A 19840-nucleotide genomic window follows, 5' to 3' on the forward strand; every position below is an offset into this window, starting at 1 on the left:
TGTTAGGATTTGCATAGACTTCAGGTGACCGTAACGCAAACTGTGCTGTGCCTGTACGTACCGTATCCCACAGTGCAAAAATTAATCAATTAGATGTTACGCTCACAGAAGACTTCTCAAATTTCTGTATCTACCTGAAAATGGGCTGCACGTTTCAGTGATCACAAGATTAAGTTTTTGACTAGCTTTTAAAATATCAATTTTAATGAAACTTTTAGAAAAGATATGCTCCAAGCAGTTTCCATTAAGGCTAACATAAACGTGTGGCTAGGAACATAATAGGGATAACTTTATAAAATTCAACATTTTGTCTGAATTGTGTGCCAAATCACTTCGGTTTTTGTGATGGATTACAAATTGTACGGATGTATACTGCACTAGTATATTGCTCAAGGAGCCATAGCATGAATTATAGTCAAGGTAGGATGACTTCTAATCAATATGATGACAATATTATCTTGTTTAATTTGTCTGATGGCAGTATTAAACATCAAATCAAGCTGTTTATTATGTCAAAGGAACGTGAAGCATGGCAGAAATAAAATTGACTTGACACCAGTTTTTCTGTATTTCATTGCTTTGACAGGCCATCATGATTGGAGATGATATTGTGAATGATGTAGGAGGTGCCCAGCAGTGCGGGATGAGAGCTGTGCAAGTGCGGACAGGGAAGTACAGGTCAGTGCACACTCTACACCCTGCGCTCCACCAGGTTAACCATGGAAAGAGGGGAAATAACTGTAGGTAATGATTTTTGCACTTTCCTTTTTGCCGAACTACACTGTGCTCTTAATTTTCGTACAATTCATTCATTTCTAAAAGAAAAGGTGGTGTGGTTTGGAACCTGGTACGCCTTCTGAATAGTGCTTCAAAATGAATGCATGAGACCTGATTTTTTTTCCACGCCTTTTCCAGATCTTTTCCTGTTGGTGGTAGACATTTGCCATCAATGTACACTTCCATTTGTTGACTGAACAACTACTTCCTTGGGCAGCCATTAGGCTTGGGTGCATGATGACATTTTCATTTGCAAAATGCATTTTGAGAAAAGACTCTGTATGAAAATGGCAGGATGGGAGAGGTTTGTTTTCTTTGATCTTTTCAAGAAATATTTTACTCTTAATTACTGCTATAATTTTGCATCACATTTAGTGCGTGGAACTAATTTGTTTCTTTTTTTTTTTTTTTACTACTGTGTGTAAGTGTTGTACACTTGATATCAGATGCGTCTGAAACTTCTAGCAGAGTCAAGATGTAAAATTAGACATCTACTCAGTGATCTCTGTGGGTCATCTCTCACAGCTTTATGAAGGACTCCATATGTCTCCTATTTTCTCTAGATACATATTCAGCACTGAGAAGTCTGGAATGTGAAAGCTGTTTCTCCTCTTCCCGTCTTAAACAGAGCAGGCTTCTGCAGACTTGCTCACCTTGGCCTTTCAAAGCCTTCTCTGTGCAGGTGTCTCTGTGATCCTGTGCGTTCATTGACCAAAGAGCTATCAATAGCTGCTCCTTGTACCTCTTGACAGCAGACCTGAGTGCAGTTATAAACAGGGCACGCTCCAGGGGTGCCCAATGGAAAATGAAGCCACTATCTGCTGCTCAGGCAAGATAAGGCTTGAAGTCAGCCCAAGGTGACTCTCCAAATGCAATACAGACATCGGTCCTTACGTTTAACGTTTGGACTCCATAACACTCAAAATCTCCTTTTAACCATACCTCTTTGCAGTAGGCACGGTTCAGTAACAGCATTTCTAATTTGACATAATTTATATTTGTAGTGTTTCTTCATTTTCAAATACTGAGACTGTAAAAGAACAATTTTTGGGAGGGATGCAGCAAGTGGGAATGGTGCTTGCCATAGGCTGTCTGAAATGTAGTTTTGTTAGTTATCAAGTGATTTTTCTCTCTCAATTTTAGCTTATGTAAGTTGATAAAATAATTCTGATGGACCAGGAAATGATTGTGGAGAAAGAAAGTATGTAGTTTGTGCTGTTGGGGTTATTTATCTGTGTAATCCCATTAACTGCCTAAAGGAGAGAATTAGGATTCAGCACTTGGTTTTTCTCTGATCTTGATGGCTATCACCAGACAGCATTCAGTGACTCCACGTCTTAATGTCGCACAGATACGAGCAGCAGTGAGGGAGCTATCTCTGAAAACAGAGGTAAATTAGGCTGCTCAACAGACATCTCCTGTGACATACGTGGCCCACTGTAAAAATAAGCCACAGGTGATGCTGCACTGAAAGCTTTCAGGCAGTTGGCGTGCATTTTTATGTATAGACATGAACATACACACACACACACACAAATATATATAATCATATGTTTGAAAAGCGTTTTCTTATATCAAGCTTGAGTCGTAGTTTAAAATCTGAAAGGAGGTCACAGCTGTTATAGGTAGGGGAAAAAAGATCGTTTTCCACTGTTAAATGTCCTGTTTCAATGTGCGATTGCTGCTATCCAAAATCATATGTTACTGTATGGCAATGAAATACAGGTGAGCCTCTCAAAATTGAGCATGTGGTGCCAGTCCTATTCTTACCAATTTTGAGTAAAATAAAATAGTTTCTTTTTTTCCTAGAGGCTAGAGATGCATATGTTTTTAAGAGTGATTGATTTAGTATACGTGGGAAATTAAAAGACACAGTGAGTATTGAAAGAGACTGGAAAAAAAGCAACTGGATGAAAGTTGATATGAAAAATGACACAAAATATAATTATTTCGTGGCTGGGTTTAAGTCTGCTATTGGTACATCGGTCCTCCCTTGTATTTCTTGCTGACCCAGAGGTGTGCACTGCGCTGAAGTACCTCTGGATGGCACTGTTAGTACATTTACTTCAGTAGTAGCTACTACGACAGGTTGTAGCTAAGGCTGTTTTTGCAAAAGAAGCGTGAGGCAAAACGGCTTCAAGGTTTTCGTGTAGCTGCTGAGTGCTGGGGTGTGGGATTTCCTGAGTTTTGTTATTGCAGCTCAGGACATGGCTGATCACCTCAGCCGGGTTGCTCCTGTGCTTCTGCGACAACGAGTAGGTTTTTGTTTCCACCGCTACAATGGTGCCTCACGTCAGCAAAATGCATGCAGAGCTGATTCCAGAATAAAATGAAAAATAATAAAGTACACCAAGGAATTGTTCTAGGAGTGAGGATGTCACAACATGCTGCTGGATATGGGGAAGTTACAATTTTGGGGATAATTTGTGCAGGTGGTTGTGTAGGTCCAAGGGGTTCTGTTGTACGCCTCCATTCTCATCTAAACGGTGACCCTGGCTGACAGAGCGTCATCTGTGGTGATTTGGGGCAGCATTCCTCATCTCAGGAGTCACTGCAGCTGCCTTCAACATCCTTGAGATCTGCCGCCCACCAGGGGTTACACACCGTAGCACAAAAGACGACACGTGCACCAAGGCTTCCTGTAAAGTTTGTTGTATTTCAAAGTGACTGCAGTGCTTGTGTGCAGGTTGCAGGTTGCAAAGTAACTCTCTGCATCTTGCTGGCCTTAATAAACTAAGAGAAGAGGTCCCCTTTGTCCTGAAAGCCTTGCAGATGAGCTGAGGTCCAAAAGGGGAGCAGAAGGGGTGTGCGTGGAGAGCTGGCGTAGCCGTAGTGCTGCCTCCTTCCCTGCGCTCTCACACTTCTGGCTGGAGCTGGGCTCTGCAAGGACTTGGTGCTGGCTATTCCCAGGGTGAGGTGCAAGTGTGGAGTAAGCGGGTGCAAAAGCATTCAGCTTAACACCACCTTACACCAGAGGTCCTGAAAATTAACACCGTTTTCTCACTTTTTTGTGATCTTAAAGTTTAGTAAAATTAATGTAGTCAATTCCTTTTATCTCACTTCTGAATCTGTGCTTGCCTTCTCCTCAAAAGCACCTAATCTTCCAGCAGGACTTACGTGTTGAACTCTTCCTCAGTAGCCAAACCAGGCATGGAGTACATTAGTCCATAAAATGCAGTAAATAATGGAATAAAACCTCTTTTGACATAAGTCAGGACAGTAATGGAAAGGTGTAGAGGTAAGATGGCATTTTGAGTTGATCTCAGCCAGCACGGTTCTCCAACACGGGGTGAGTAGTTTGCTTAGCCAAATGCAGCCTTTTTTAGATGCACAATCCATATGGCACGTTGGATCTGGTCCGTCGGTGTCACCACCCTCAGTCACTCCTTCCTGCCACGCTGTGCAGATCAGGTCTGTGCTGCGGACTCCTGTGTACCGGGAGAAAACAGCATTAGGTTTTTCAGCGCTGGGAAATGTGGTGCTAATTGAGACGTTTCCGTGCACACCTGCGTGGAGCACCTTCGTAGCCAACACCTTTCTGATCTAGGGCAGAACACGTACTCGTCTTCCTGCACAGGGTATGTGCTAATTCCACTTGCAGTTAATTGGCCTTGACATCAAACCAATAAATTCCGCCATAACTATTGATTCTGCAACGCCACTTAATGCTCTTGTTCCTCTTTGCAGTGTGCAAGTTAAAGCAGAGAAAAATTACTTTGAGGCTCTTCCAGCTGTCTCCCCATGAAATCAGAAACAGCCTTCAGATACGTCAGTGCATCAGACTGATTTGTGACAGGGCAGAAGAATTCCACCTCTCTCCTTGCTGTTGTTTACAGGGTTTGATTTATAGGTAATGAGCTCTACTCAGAAGAAAGCCTTTGCAGCGGTTACTGTGGATATCCAGAGATCGTGCTCTTTCGGTTTCCATGCTGATACCAAAGTGGAGGTGTTTGGAGTAAGTTTGGCTGTAGACAGAAGTTTGCAGTGGCATTTCTTGACTGTACCAGAGCTTGTGCTGTGCACTCGGAAATAACCCTGAGGTGGCAGTGTTCGTCTCTCGGTGTCACCTTCGCATAGCTGGTGTGCGGGGTAGCCAGGACCGTTCGCAGAAGTACCCGCTGTCCCTGCTGGCCTGCGCGACATCCCTGAGCTCTCTCATAATACTACACGTAAAAGGTAGAGCAGGGATAAAAGGGGCCCGGGACAGCTGCCATCTCTTGCTAGCTCTGCCGCTGTGCTCTGGGAGAACCGGGTCAAGTTACTTCACGTTGCCCTTCCTCGGTTTCCCCACTTTATAATTATCCTCTGAGAATAATTGTCCTGACTTTATTAAGTAAGTGGCTTGTGAGCTGTTCCTCTTATCTGATTGAAGAAAACATACAGAATTTTAGAGATTTAAAGGAAATTGGTTTGCCAGATGTGATCAAGACAGAAGTTGTGACAGAGGAAGATCTTTCAGGCTGACATCATCAACTGACTAAGGATTCAGAAAAACAGGGGTGGGTCTTTATAACAACCTCCTAAGTGAAGTTATTAAACGATTCTAAGAAGCAAATTTCCACCCAGAGATAAATTCACAGCTGTCACAGCCTGTAATAGTAAATGAAAGCTCACGACACGTTTTGCAAAGGAACAGTCGCATCTTACTGCTCTGCAAAGATCTTGAAACAGAAGCAGCATCCCTCCCACCCTCGCTGTCTTGTTCCCTGAATTACTAACCACAGCCAAGATGAACAAATGTATTAGCTTCGTGTTTCATGGGTCTTGATGGAGCATACCAGACGTGTGTAATGAGAACTAACGCACAGAGGCACTCCCTTTATGCTGAAAGAGAACCAGAGGCATTTGGATGGCCTCGCAGCCCTGATAATTAAGCCTGTTTCAAGTACTAAATGGAAAGGCTTCCAACCCGTATTTGCACTATAGATGGTGCATTATAATTTATGGTAGTGTCTTAAGTAATGTTTATTGACATCTAGTGTCAGCAAGTCGGTTCTCCTGTGGTGTGACAGCTGATTGCAGTAAATCCGAAGGCATGGACTTAGTCACCACTTATTACGTGTTCAAATCACGGTTTGTTCTGTCCACGTGAGGAGCTTCACGTGTGTATATCGGCGTCTTGACCACACTTGGGTTACTGTAATCTTTGAATCAGCTTTGCGGAGGAAGCTTGGAGTTAAGGCTGCAGTTCTTTAGCGTAGTTAACGCTCATCTGACGGCAGCCTTAATTTTCCCCAGCATATTCATAAAGCCCAGACAGAAATTACAGTTTCGGGCTCCGGTGCTGTAGGAACGAACGGCCTGGGAGAAGATTTTAAGTCCTTGCTGCTTGCTGAGCCAGCAGCGCCCCCTCCCCGGCCGTTCAAAAGCGGCCCCTAGGGAGCGACCAGGGCGGGCAAACAGGGCGGGCAAACAGGGCGGGCAAACAAACAGGGCGGCCGCGTCAGAAGGGGGTGGCGGGGCAGGGCGAGCAGGGAGGGAAGGGAGGGCAGAACGTTGCCCCCCCCCGCCCATACGAACAACTCCTCTAACGGCTGTCGACCCTTAGCTGGGCTGCAGTGGTGTACACCAGGCAGAGCGCTCCCTCTAGAAAGTCTGTAGGCACCCAGACTGACTGCCCGCTCAGAAATGCGGCGGTTCAGGGCTCTGGGTGCAGGGAGTGCCTGAGCCTGTCGCTGCCGTCTGAGGGAGGCAGAGGCGCCGCGTGTGTGAGGTGCGAGCAGGTGGACGGCCTGGTCCGCCTGGTGGCAGAGCTCAGGGAGGAGGTGGAGAGGTTGAGGGCTATCAGGGAGTGCGAGCGGGAGATAGACTGGTGGGGCGACTCCCTGCAGGGCCTGAAGGAGAGGTACCGGGCTGAGACACCCCAAATGGGGGTGGACCCCCTGCCCTGTCAGGCAGAGGGAAGGGACCTAGGAGTTGAGGAGGAATGGAGACAGGTCCCTGCTCAACCTCGCAGGCGACGCCCGCCCTACTGCCCTCACCTTCCCAGGTGCCTGTACACAACAGGTTTGAGGCCCTAGAGCTTGAGAGACCGGTGGGTGAAGATGGGGTAGAAAGTCTACCCAGGAGGATACCTAGGGCGAGGAGGTCGACTCCATGCCTCAAGACTGCCTCCACCAAGAAAGACAGAAGGGTAATTGTTGTAGGCGACTCCCTTCTCAGGGGAACAGAGGGCCCTATTTGTCGGCCTGACCCTACCCATAGGGAAGTCTGCTGCCTTCGTGGGGCCGGGGTCAGGGATGTTTCCAGAAAGCTTCCCAACCTGTTTCACCCCTCTGACTACTATCCGCTTTTGATAGTCCAGGCTGGCAGTGATAATATTGAAGAGAGAAGCCTGAAGGCTATCAAAAGGGACTTTAGGGGACTGGGACCTTTAGTGGATGGGGCAGGAGTACAGGTGGTGTTTTCGTCCATCCCTGCAGTGGCAGGGAGGGGTACCGAGTGGACACGGAAAGCCCACCTGATTAACACGTGGCTCAGAGGCTGGTGCCAACACAGAAATTTTTTTTTTTTGACCATGGGGCGCTTTACTCGGCACCCGGCCTGATGGCCGCAGACGGGTCCCTATCTCTAAGGGGAAAACAGATCCTAGCCTAGGAGCTGGCAGGGCTCACTGAGAGGGCTTTAAACTGGGTAAGAAGGGGGACGGGGCTGAAATAAGGCCTGTTGGAGCTGTGCCAGGGGGAACAATGGCAAGGCCGGGGGAGCAGGCAATGGCCCGACTGAAGTGCATCTACACTAATGCACGCAGCATGGGTAACAAACAAGAAGAACTGGAAGCCATCATGCAGCAGGCAGGCTATGACTTGGTTGCTATCACGGAAATGTGGTGGGACCACTCTCACGACTGGAGTGCTGCAATGTCTGGCTATAGGCTCTTCAGAAGGGACAGGCAGCACAGAAGGGGTGGTGGTGCGGCTCTCTATATTGGAGAGTGTTTTGGTGCTGTGGAACTTGAGGCTGGGACTGATAAGGTTGAGTCCCTATGGGTTAGGATCAGAGGGAAGGCCAACAAGGCAAGCATCCTGGTGGGGGTCCGTTACAGACCGCCGAACCAGGATGAGGAGATGGATGAGGAGTTCTACAGGCAGCTGGCAGAAGTTGTGAAATCGTCAGCACTTGTTCTCGTGGGGGACTTCAACTTCCCAGGCATATCCTGGAAGCACAACACAGCCCAGAGAAAGCAGTCTAGGAGGTTTCTGGAGAGCGTGGAAGATAGCTTCCTGACGCAGCTGGTTAGAGAGCCTACCAGGGGAGGTGCCCCGCTAGACCTTCTGTTCACAAACAGTGACGGACTGGTGGGAGATGTGGTGGTCGGGAGCTGTCTTGGGCAGAGTGACCACGAAATGGTAGAATTCTCTATTCTTGGCGAAGCCAGGAAGGGGACCAGTAAAACCGCTGTCTTGGACATCCGGAGGGCTGACTTTGAGCTGTTCGGGACACTGGTTGGCAGAGTCCCTTGGGAGGAGGTTCTGAAGGGCAGAGGAGTCCAGGAAGGCTGGGCACTCCTCAAGAAGGAAATCTTAATGGCTCAGGAGCGGTCTGTCCCCATGTGCCCAAAGACGAGCCGGCACGGAAGACGACCGGCCTGGCTGAACAGAGAGATGTGGTTCAAGCTTAGGAGAAAAAAGAGGGTTTATAATCTTTGGAAAAGAGGGCGGGCCACTCACGAGGACTATAAGGCTGTTGCGAGGCTCTGCAGGGACAAAAGTAGAAGGGCCTAAGCTTGTCTGGAGCTAAATCTGGCTACTGCTGTTAAAGATAACAAAAAATGTTTTTACAAATACATCAACACCAAAAGGAGGACTAAGGAGAATCTCCATCCTTTACTGGATGTGGGGGGAAACTTAGTTACAAGGGATGAGGAAAAAGCTGAGGTGCTTAATGCCTTCTTTGCCTCAGTCTTTAGCGGCAAAACCGGTTGTTTTCTGGATACCCAGTACCCTGATCTGGTGGAAGGGGATGGGGAGCAGGATGTGGCCCTCACTATCCACAAGGAAATGGTTGGCGACCTGCTACAGCACTTGGATGTACGCAAGTCGATGGGGCTGGATGGGATCCACCCGAGGGTACTGAGTGAACTGGTGGAGGAGCTGGCCAAGCTGCTTTCCATCATTTATCGGCAGTCCTGGCTATCAGGAGAGGTCCCAGTCGACTGGCGGCTAGCAAACGTGACGCCCATCTACAAGAAGGGTCGGAGGGTAGACCCGGGGAACTATAGGCCTGTTAGTTTGACCTCAGTGCCAGGGAAGCTCATGGAGCAGATTATCTGGAGTGTCATCACGTGGCACTTCAGGGCAACCAGGCGATCAGGCCCAGTCAGCATGGGTTTATGAAGGGCAGGTCCTGCTTGACGAACCTGATCTCCTTCTATGACCAAGTGGCGCGCTTGGTGGATATTGGAAAGGCTGTGAATGTGGTCTACCTTGACTTCAGTAAGGCTTTTGACACCATTTCCCACAGCATTCTCCTCAAAAAACTGGCTGCTCTTGGCTTGGACTGGCGTACGCTTCGTTGGGTTAAAAACTGGCTGGATGGCCGGGCCCAAAGAGTTGGGGTGAATGGAGCCAAATCCAGTTGGAGGCCGGTCACTAGTGGAGTCCCCCAGGGCTCAGTGCTGGGTGCACTCGTGTCTGCGTGACGGGTACCAGCAGAGCCCGTGGCAACTTGAGGCTGGCGAGCTGCTGGTACAAAAAGTTTGTGTTTCTCTCCTCCCTGCAGATACCTAACTCGTGAGCTGAGGGAAACGCTGGTGGTGGCTGGAATGGCCGAAAGGAGGCAGCTCGGGGGCTTTCCAGGGTTTCCAGTGAGCGTGTTCCTCCTGCACGGTGCCTGGTTTGCTGCAGGCGCCCGTGGTGTCCCGGGGAGCTGCCTGGCCCACGGGACCTGCAGGGACCTGCAGCACCCCTGGGGGGCAGGCCCACCTCCACCTCCTGCTAGACCCCAGCCTGACGAGCACAGCTTACGAGATGGGACAGGAAGCGGGCTCGCGTTTATTTTTATCTTTCCCGGCCTCTTCTCAGTGCCAATGTAACGTTGCAGCAGGAAAATTCCTCAGCAGAACAGTCATGGGAGCTGGTCGAGCACAGCAGCGTTTCTCAACACTTGTCACTTGCAGGATGCCAAGCCGTATTAGCTTGTTCAGCGCTCGACAGCAGCGATGAACACCACGCCGATAGCTGACTGCTTTATTTCTGTAAAAAAAATGCTAACGAGCCTGCTGAAGCGTGCTGCAGAAGTGGCAGAGCTGGGACAGCTGCACAATTGCGGTTTCACTAGAGGTTTCCTTTTTTAAAACGCAGGTTCCTCTTCTCTGCCTGTTTTCCTCCCGTAGCTAAATGTCATCCCGGTCGGCGGAGCCCTGCACTAGCCCAGCGAGCAGCGCGGCAGAAGGGGAACTCCTCCGAGAAAACCAAAGCAGAGCGTTCGTTTCAGAGAAAGAAGCAAACAAACAAGAGAGAAGCAGGCCAAATGAGCTGCTGATGTAACTCCCTCGAAGCAAGTGATTCAGTATCTGAAATTTAATCTCCCTTCTGTCTGGGGCTGCTGCTGTAAACAGGCGCAGGAGCGGCTGCTCTGGGGCAGCACCTTGTGCCTGCGCCCTGCAAGCACAAAACAAGCAGCAATTTGTGCTTCGGTGCCATGCCGCCTGGCCTGCAACTGCTTGGGGCTTACCTGGAGGCTAATTTACTGCCGCTTATTTTCTGCTCTACCTCGAGGTAGATAAGAGTGGGTTTAGCCAACAAACCCGAGCGGCTGGCTAGGCCCCAGCATGTTTTTTGTGCTCTGGAGATGCTTGAAGGGCCGTGTGCTCAGGCATGGGGACATGCAGCCGGGGGTGATCACAGGCAGAAAGTGGGGTCCTGGAGCTGTGCAGGGGGCTCTGCTGCAGGCAGGTGGCCTTTTCACCATGGAAAAACAAGGTGTGGGGAGTGCTCCCCTTGAAGTTGCCTCTGCTGAGCTTGGTCTAGTGGCTGCTTTTCGTGCCCTTGGGAAGACACGATGTGACTTGCCCGGAGTTAAAAATAAAGCACCCGGCGATGCCAGCTTACAGGTCTGCAAAACTACGATGGCTCCATACACGAGTGCTTGTTTTGTGTAGTGTCAGGAAGACATGGAGTAATGTGAGAAAAGGGGGGTGTCTGAGGGGCACAGCTCCCCCTCCGCCCCCTCCAGCACCAAGCAGTGCTCGTCGGTGGAGATGAAGGTAGCTCGCAGCTGACGCTTGGGCGTGACTCATGTTCACACATTGCCCTGTAACTATTACGATTCTTACTTGTTTGTGGTTTTCAGTCATTGTCAGCAGCGTGTATGGTTACACCTCAGCCCCGCTCGCTTGCAGGTTGCCAACAGATGAGCTAATTCAGCCCGCTGGGCCGGGGCTTTGAATGGGCTCAGTGTCCTGGGCAGCCCCAGCCAGCTTTAAACTCCCTAAAACTGGTGAGTGGCCTCGCTCATTGGGAGCGGGGCTGGGAGCCTGACTGCTGCACCTCCCACCTGCCCACAGAGCATCCAAAATGGTCATGCATTTCCTTCTTATATCCATTCTGGGATGCCTTTAATTTGCAGTGTTAGCAGCGGTTAGATAAGTCTGAACTGGGCCCAAATGGTCAACGGGGTGTGATGGGTGCTCCCAGGGCGTGGTTCGCCTCGGGTTGCACAAGTCCCCCCCTCAGACTCCATACAGCACACCGGCAACACGCGGCGCTGAGGAGGGTGCTGAGCTACTCTCCTTGCCCTGCTGGAGGAGCCAGGACAGGCAGCGGAGCTGTAGCTCCACAAGGAGCGCAGTTGGAGCCCACGAAATCAGCTCCTCAGCCAAATGCTGAGAAGAGAAGAGAAGAGAAGAGAAGAGAAGAGAAGAGAAGAGAAGAGAAGAGAAGAGAAGAGAAGAGAAGAGAAGAGAAGAGAAGAGAAGAGAAGAGAAGAGAAGAGAAGAGAAGAGAAGAGAAGAGAAGAGAAGAGAAGAGAAGAGAGAAGACAAAAGAAAAGAAGAGAAAAGAAGAGAAAAGAAGAGAAAAGAAAAAAGAGAAGAGAAAAAGAAAAGAAAATAAAGGAAAAGAAAATAAAAGAAAAGAAGAAAAAGAAAAAAAAAAAACAAAAGAAAAGGAAAGAAAAAAGAAAAAGAAAAAAAAGAAAAGAAAAAAAAGAAAAGAAAAAAAAGAAAAGAAAAAAGAAAAGAAGAAAAGAGAAAAGGAAAAGAAAGAAAAAAGAAAAGAGAAAAGAAAAGGAAAGGAAAGGAAAGGAAAGGAAAAGAAAAGAAAAGAAAAGAAAAGAAAAGAAAAGAAAAGAAAAGAAAAGAAAAGAAAAGAAAAGAAAAGAAAAGAAAAGAAAAGAAAAGAAAAGAAAAGAAAAGAAAAGAAAAGAAAAGAAAAGAAAAGAAAAGAAGAAAAGAAAAAACTATAGTAGGCAGATCTCCTGCAAAAGTTGCCACCATTTTCCCTCTGGATGCTGCCAGCTGACTCCTGTGCTCTTCTGACAAGGACACCTCCACCTTTCCGTGTTGATGCCCGCTGGAATTCGTCGTGCTTCTCAGCTGGTGAGAGCTACACGTGATGTTCGCATCCTTACCAGCCGGAGTATATCTCACGTAAAGCAGCAGTGAATGCCCATCCTGGTGCAGGGCGGCTGCTCGATTGCAGACCCTTGGTTTCGTGGGGCGTTAATGGAGCTGCCAGAAATGACAGCCCTGCACACGATACAAGAGCTGGCTTTTATTCTCGCAGGCAGAGCTCTTTATTCTTCCTTGCTGGTTGAGACCTTCTAGCAAACGCTCATCTTTAAAGAGGACATTTGTCATCTTTTAACTCTGCAGAGATGTGGGGAGTCCTCTTTTACCGCAGCAAATGGGCTTGTGCTTTGAAAAGCCCCTTCCCAGACTTGTGACATGACTAATCACCCCTGCTCTCAGCAGCCCCCGAGTTTCATGATACAGGCACTTTGTACAAAGCAGCATTTTAATGCACATCATCATTTAAAGTGGAGCCTCTTCGAAAGCACGGGAGCAGGCAGCGGGGCTGAGGGCTGGAACCAGGGGCGCTGCTTACCCCCAGCACTGCTGCACGCGTTGTCAAGTGACATTCAGATAAAGACGCTGCATGGTAGTGCTCGCAGCGTGAATTCAGCCCTGCTGAGTGTTCGCTTTGGGGCGCAGTCCCTCACAAAACACTCCCGTCCGTGTCCCCCACACCAAACCCTCGTCTCCCAGCGCCCGGAGCCGGGATGCACGGAGCTCCTTCCTCCCTTGCTGCCCTGTGTGTGGCAGTGTCCTTTACCTATATATGCTGCTAGTGATTTTTCCCTGTGTCCCTCCCACCCTTAAATACAAGCACTAATGCATTGATTCCCAGAGCGGAGCCCTGAAATACTCTCCTGCTGGAGGAGCCAGGCCAGGCAGCGGAGCCGTAGCTCCAGAAGGAGCGCAGTTGGAGCCCCCGGAAGCAGCTCCTCAACCAAATGCTCCCCGGTGCTGTGGCAGCCCAGCTGTCAGCACCTCATGCCCGCCTTTGCTGACCAGGCGTGGTACAGACACTCAGAGACAAAGCATTTTTTCAAGGAAGCAATATATATTGCAATTTGTGCAGAGGTCAGAGCTCCTGGAGCGAGTGGACGCTCCCCAGGAGCCCGGGTGGTCGCTGTCCAGGTGGAAAGAGGAGTCTCTGCTTCAAGCTTCCCTGCAGCGGTCTCTTCAGCTGCGAGCGGTGTGCCTCCCCCAGGGGTGGTTTTGCTGTGGAGAGGACACGGAGGAGCAGTTCCCGACCGAGCAGCGTCTTCTCCGTGGCCAGCGTGCTCGGCTCTGGGGCATGTGGCAAGCAGGGTGTCGCTCAGTCAGCTTTGCAGCCCCCGAAATCATCGCTGGTGTGGGGCTGGAAATGCCTCCTGTGCGTGCTTGCCACGAGGATGGTGGTCAGGAGGTGGGTGACAGCTGTCTTCAAGGCACGGGTGGCAAGTCGGTGCCTAACAGGATGCAGCACGCTGAGGTGTTTCCTGAAGAAGTGCAGCTGTGGCACAGCGCAGCTCTGCGGGCAGCTCGGGCTGCTGCTAACGACGGCCTCTGACTACTCGAAGGTCAGGAAGGTGTCCGAGTCGTCCAGCTTTACCCCGAGCATGATCTGGACGGAGAGGGTTTCCTCGGAGGCGTTGGTCATCCTGAGCTCGCAGAAGCGGGCGGAGGGCAGCACCGTTAGCTGCAGCTGGGACGACTGAGGCACGGCCGCCCAGGCTTCTGCCACCAGCTCCTGGAACCACTTTGCCGTCTTCCGCACGTTCAAGTAGGAGCCGCAGCAGAGGGTGTCCAGGAGGTTTGGGTCCTGATTTTTCAGGTCTTCCTCAGGACGGTGGAGGAAGCACAGCACGTCCCCCAGCAGCCGCTCCCGGGTGCACAGGCATTGCAGGTCCACGCGGAGGCAGGAGTTCCTGGCCAGCGTCTCCCCGTCGGTGCCCAGCTCCGGGTGGAAGGCGTGCCCGGGGGGTGGGCTCAGGGGCACGAGCAGGCGGTAGACGGTGTCGTTCTCGGTGGGACCGGAGACGCTGCCCACCCCAACGGGTGGCTGCAGCCGCGGCATGAACTTGTTCCCGGGGAGGCTCTGGCAGGCGCAGAGAAGGTTGTCCACCAGGTCCTCCACCAGCTTGCACGTTTCCTCCAGGTTCCTCACCGGCCACTGCAGGTACCCGTTGACAAATCCGTGGGCATCCAGAGCATCAGTGGGGTCTTCCTCAGAGTCGTCGTCCTCCTTGCTTCCGGAGATGGCCACCTCGTTTCCGCCGCGCAGCTCGCGGCACAGTTTCATGGCCACGCGGCAGAGCACAACGAAGAGGACAAGCTCTGCAGTCAGGGCCCAGAACTGCCAGTGCTGCAGCACCGACGGGAGCAGGGTTCCCACACGCGCCCAGCCGTGCTCCCGGTCCCTCTGCTCCACTTGCAGCAGCAGCTGCATCATGCGCGCTTGCAGCTCCTCGGCACGCTGCTGCATGCGCACATTCGTAGCCGCATCCAGTTCGCCGCCGACCTTCTGTGGGCTATGAATTAAGCCCAGGAACGTCCAGGCGAAGAAGATTGCCGAAACCATGGTCTGGAAGAGTTGAGAGAGAAAGGGGTCAGCGGGGCCGGGTGGGAGCTGGCTGACCGCCGAGGGAGCTGGGGCGGGCGCCGCAGGCCCCTGGGGTCGCGTAGGAGAGGGGGCGAGGGAGGTGGGAGGCAGCAGGGACCGCGGCCAGAGCCGGCGGCGACAGCCACGAGCCCTGCCCCGAGCGGCCGGGCCCTCGCCGCAGCCGTAGCGGCCCCTCGGGGTGCCGGCGTTCGTGCCCCGGCCCTGGCCCAGCCCAGCCTTGCCCCCGCGTCACTCACCTCGCCAGTGGCTCAGGCCAAAGTGCGGCAGCGCTGCCCGCTGCTGCCTTTATAGCAGCCCCCCCATTGTGACACGTCCTCCGTGATGTCAGCTGCGCCCCCGCCCCGCCACAGCCCCCCGGCCGCGCCCTCAGTCCCACCCAGGCCCTGGCGTCGCCTGAGCGCCGGAGCTCCCCGAGCTCCCTTCGCACGGCCTAAGGGAGCCCCCGGGGCCATCTGCAGGAAGAAATTTGGGTGATGGAGCCCGTGGGCGCCGTGCTCCTCGTGTCTGCCTTGGTGCTGGCCTCGGGGCCTCTGTGGCAGCGGTGGCTGGGTGCCGGTGGCCGTGCCGGCGGTGGGATGGGGCCTCTCCCTGGCCGGTCCGTGTGCCTGCAGTGCCGGCGCAGTGCTTCAGAGGAGACATTTCTGGACAGGGATGAGGCTGTGCGGGAGGGGAGGTGCCCGGCACTGCCGGACGCTCGTTCCTGCCATGCCTGTGAGGAAAAATGTCAATAATTTTTTCAGACGGGGTCTTCCGTGAAGCTATTTTATTCGCGATTGCAGTGTTGAGCATCCTGCATGCAGGAGCGCCCAGCAAAAGTCTGTCATAACCTTGTATTCCCTATTCGCGGGACCTCTCGCGATTATTTTTCAACGGTCTTGGGAATCTGGAGAGGTCCCAGTTGACTGGAAGCTGGCAAATGTTGTGCCAGTTTTCAGGGAGGGCAAGAACGAAGACCCTGGCAACTACAGGCCTGTCAGTCTCACGTCAGTGCCTGGTAAAATTGTGGAGAAATCTATCCTGGGCGTTATTGAAGTGCAGCTGGGGGACAAGGCAGTCATAGGTCCCAGCCATCGTGGGTTCGTGAGGGGTGGGTCCTGTTTGACAAACTTGATTTCCTTTTATGATAAGATCACCCATCCAGTCGATGAAGGGAAGGCAAGGGCTTGTCCCGCTCTGCTCTGCGCTGGTGCGGCCTCAGCGCAAGTACCGTGTGCGCTTCTGGGCACCTGTTGTGGTTTAACCCGGCTGGCAGCTAAACACCACACAGCCGTTCGCTCACCCTCCCCCCTCCCTCTCTGGGATGGGGGAGAGAAACGGGAAAGTGAAGCCTGTGAGTTGAGATAAAGACAGTTTATTAAGACAGGAAAATAATAATAACAATAATAATAATAATAGTGATAATGGTAATAGTATTAACAATAATAATGTGTAAGAAAACAAGTGATGCACAATGCAATTGCTCACCACCCACTGACCGATGCCCAGCCTATTCCCGAGCAGCCGGCCCCCCCACCCCGGCCAGCCACCCCTATATATTGTTTAGCATGACGTCAGATGGTATGGAATACCCCTTTGGCCAGTTTGGGTCAGCTGTCCTGGGTCTGTCCCCTCCCAGCTCCTGCTGCACCCCCAGCCTGCTCGCTGGCAGGACAGAGCAAGAAGCCGAAAAGTCCTTGGCCTGGTGTAAACACTGCTCTGCAACAATTAAAACATCAGCATGTTATCAGCGCTCTTCTCATCCTAATCCAAAACATAGCACCCTACCAGCTACTATGAGCTACTTAACTCTGTCCTAACTGGAACCAGGACAGCACCACAGCAGAAAAAGGGCGTGAAACTGTTGGAGAGTGTCCAGAGGAGGGCTACAAGATGGTGAAGGGCCTAGAGGGGAAGACGTTCGAGGAGAGGCTGAGGTCACTGGGCCTGTTCAGCCTGGAAAAGAGGAGGCTGAGGGGAGACCTCATCGCAGCCTACAGCTTCCTCGCGAGGCGGAGCGGAGGGGCAGGCGCCGATGGGATGGGGCCTCTCCCTGGCCGGTCCGTGTGCCTGCAGTGGCGGCGCAGTGCTTCAGAGGAGACATTTCTGGACAGGGATGGGGCTGTGCGGGAGGGGAGGTGCCCGGCACTGCCGGACGCTCGTTCCTGCCATGCCTGTGAGGAAAACTGTCTAGAAGTTTTTCAGACGGGGTCTTCCGTTAAGCTATTTTATTCACGATTGCGGTGTTGAGCTCCTTCCTCCCTTGCTGCCCTCTGTGTGGCGGTGTCCTTTACCTATATATGCTGCTAGTGGTTTTCTCCTGTGTCCTCCCCACCCTTAAATACAAGCACTAATGCATTGATTTCCGGAGCGGAGTCCTGAAATACTCTCCTGGCTTTGCACACAGGGAAGAGAGGAGCAGAGGTTGAAAGTAACGCTGTGAGGTCAATTGCTCGCAGGCTCAGTTCGCAAGTACTTGAGCATTACATGGAAACATATGTTCAAAATGCAGCTCACAGCCGCCACAGGGGCATCGGCGTGGGCTCAGCACTGCTGCAGATGAGGTCCCAGCTGTCCTGAGGCAGGAGCTTGGGAAACCAGTGTGCCCTGAGGAGCGTTTGGGCATCGCCTGCTGAGCGCGGGGAGGAGATGCTCCTGCGCAGGGCGGCGCTGACCTTTCCAACGTCAAAGCATCCTTCCTGGCTCCGTCTGGTGAGGATGTTCTTCCCTGTTAACCTGGCGGTGACGTCCCTGCTCGGGGGAGCTGTTAGCCCAAAATTCAGAGGCCTGTGCTCTCTGTAGAGCAGAGACACAACGGTGGGCATCAGCGGGGCGCCGCTGCTCCCTGCTGAAGAGAGCGGCGAGCACTTGGCACCCGTTAGGGGAGCAAAAGGACAGTTTTTGGCTGAGGACTCTGAGGCCACCTCCTGTTCATACAAAGCGGGTACAAAGGCCTCGGTTGAAAGAAAAACCTGTCTGCATTTAAATCAGCCTAATTAAAGTGGCTTTTTCCAGGAGCAGCGCTGAGCTGGCAGGCGCGCCGCGCTGCCTGCCCGGAGTGATTTGCGCAATTACCATCCTTTGTGTTTATCTGATGGGGTTTTTCTTGCAGCAGTCATTTATGGGTTACTGCTTCTGAAGACACCCACGTACCGTGCATTATTTTATGTTTAGAAGTAGGGGGACAGATGTTTACCTGCTGTAAATAGCGGAGCCTAGGATAGTTTGGTGGAGCTCTGCTGATTTACACCTGCCGGTGCTCTGGCCCACTGGGCGCTGGGAAAGAGCTTAGCAAGTGTAAAAGAAAAAAATGATTTCTCCATCCATCTGGAACACATTGCGTACATCGGGGGAAGGAGAGGCATTCGTGAGAGTGAACGCTTCATTTATCAGTGTGGGGCTATTGAAAAGACTGGCTGTGGCCGGGATAATTATAACCGAGATCAGTCTTCTTGGAATGGAAAAGTAATGACAACCCTAATTTTACCAAATCCTCTGAAATTTACTGTCTATTTATTTAACACCCTGGACCCTTTCCTGTGTCAGAGAACCGGCTAGATTTATGGAGGTGCAGTTCAGTAATCTAAATACTTGGGAGTTCATCCGCACAGGCCGGGGGCTGCTCTGGTTATTCTCCTTGTCACCGCTCCGGGGCCGTGGGAACAGGGAATGCAGACGGCAGTGCAGCAGAGGCCTCGGGAGGCACTGGCCAAAAATCAGGCTCAGTCACTCAAAACTCTCTCCTGCCACTTGTTTTGCAGGCAAGAAATACCTGGCCTTTGGAGGCAGCTTTTGCTGTCGGTGCTGGTGGGAAGGGAACAAAGCTCCTCTTGTCCCCGCTTCAAGGAGTTTCCTGTTTTCTCTCTTCCCGGTGTATTTTTTTTCCCTACATGCATGTCAGTGTGAGGAGAGGCAATGTGTATTCGGAAATTCCCCACGGAAGAAAGTGTCATAGTAGGAAAATGCGTTTTTGAGTCGGAGAGCTGCCTGCAGTGCCTTTATGATGAGCCATGGATATCTCCTGTCTGTCCTAGTGCCTTGTAGCAAACCTCTGCTAGAAGCTGGAATAGCGGCACAGGGAGGGAAATCACTTTGGTATGATGTGCACTTTGCTAAGAAAAAGAGAGAAAGAGAGAGAGAGAGAGAGAGAGAAAGAAAGAAAGAAAGAAAAAGAAAGAAAAAGAGAAAGAAAAGAAAAGGAAAAAGAAAAAAGAAAAGAAAAAGAAAGGAAAGGAAAGGAAAGGAAAGGAAAGGAAAGGAAAGGAAAGGAAAGGAAAGGAAAGGAAAGGAAAGGAAAGGAAAGGAAAGGAAAGGAAAGGAAAGGAAAGGAAAGGAAAGGAAAGGAAAGGAAAGGAAAGGAAAGGAAAGGAAAGGAAAGGAAAGGAAAGGAAAGGAAAGGAAAGGAAAGGAAAGGAAAGGAAAGAAAAAGGAAAGAAAAAAGAAAAAAGAGGGGAGGGGAGGGTAAGAGGAGCGGAGCAAAAAGAGAAGAGGAGAAGAGAAGAGAAGAGAGAAGAGAAGAGAAGAGAAGAGAAGAGAAGAGAAGAGAAGAGAAGAGAAGAGAAGAGAAGAGAAGAGAAGAGAAGAGAAGAGAAGAGAAGAGAAGAGAAAAGAGAAGAGAAGAGAAGAGAAGAGAAGAGAGAGAAGAGAAGAGAAGAGAAGAGAAGAGAAGAGAAGAGAAGAGAAGAGAAGAGAAAAGAGAAGAGAAGAGAAGAGAAGAGAAGAGAAGAGAAGAGAAGAGAAGAGAAGAGAAGAGAAGAGAAGAGAAGAGAAGAGAAGAGAAGAGAAGAGAAGAGAAGAGAAGAGAAGAGAAGAGAAGAGAAGAGAAGAGAAGAGAAGAGAAGAGAAGAGGTTATCCATCATCCATGAAAATGAAGGCAGATAAAGGAGCAAAGCCATGGGCCTGGAAGCCGTTTTGCTGCCATCATTTAATATTAGAGGAAAATGCCCGGACTAGGGTTTAATAATAGTTGCTGGTC

At 51.0% G+C, this 19840-nt stretch overlaps 2 protein-coding genes across 9 annotated transcripts in view; one reads left to right on the forward strand and one right to left on the reverse strand.

Annotated features, from left to right (window-relative positions):
- Window positions 1-19840, forward strand: part of LHPP (phospholysine phosphohistidine inorganic pyrophosphate phosphatase) — an 84076-nt gene that overhangs the window by 25636 nt on the left and 38600 nt on the right. For 6 of the 8 annotated variants that reach the window (XM_083844580.1, XM_083844578.1, XM_083844585.1 and 3 more), the window contains one exon: window positions 587-678. In XM_083844580.1, the coding sequence (XP_083700706.1) occupies window positions 587-678 (92 nt within the window). Of the gene's footprint in view, window positions 1-586; window positions 679-1340; window positions 1535-10111; window positions 10256-19840 lie in introns of those variants that run through there. The other 2 variants (XM_083844584.1, XM_083844583.1) reach the window with 2 other exon arrangements.
- On the reverse strand, window positions 12002-19007 carry LOC310902678 (inositol 1,4,5-trisphosphate receptor-interacting protein-like 1). The gene is made up of 2 exons (XM_083844577.1): window positions 16703-19007; window positions 12002-16114 (listed from the first exon to the last, which is right to left on the reverse strand). Exon 2 carries the CDS (start codon window positions 14844-14846, stop codon window positions 13836-13838), a length of 1011 nt encoding a protein of 336 aa, XP_083700703.1. The 5' UTR covers window positions 14847-16114; window positions 16703-19007; the 3' UTR covers window positions 12002-13835.

This window comes from Anser anser, assembly GCF_964211835.1.
Source record: "Anser anser genome assembly, chromosome: 7".
Taxonomy (NCBI): Eukaryota; Metazoa; Chordata; class Aves; order Anseriformes; family Anatidae; genus Anser; species Anser anser.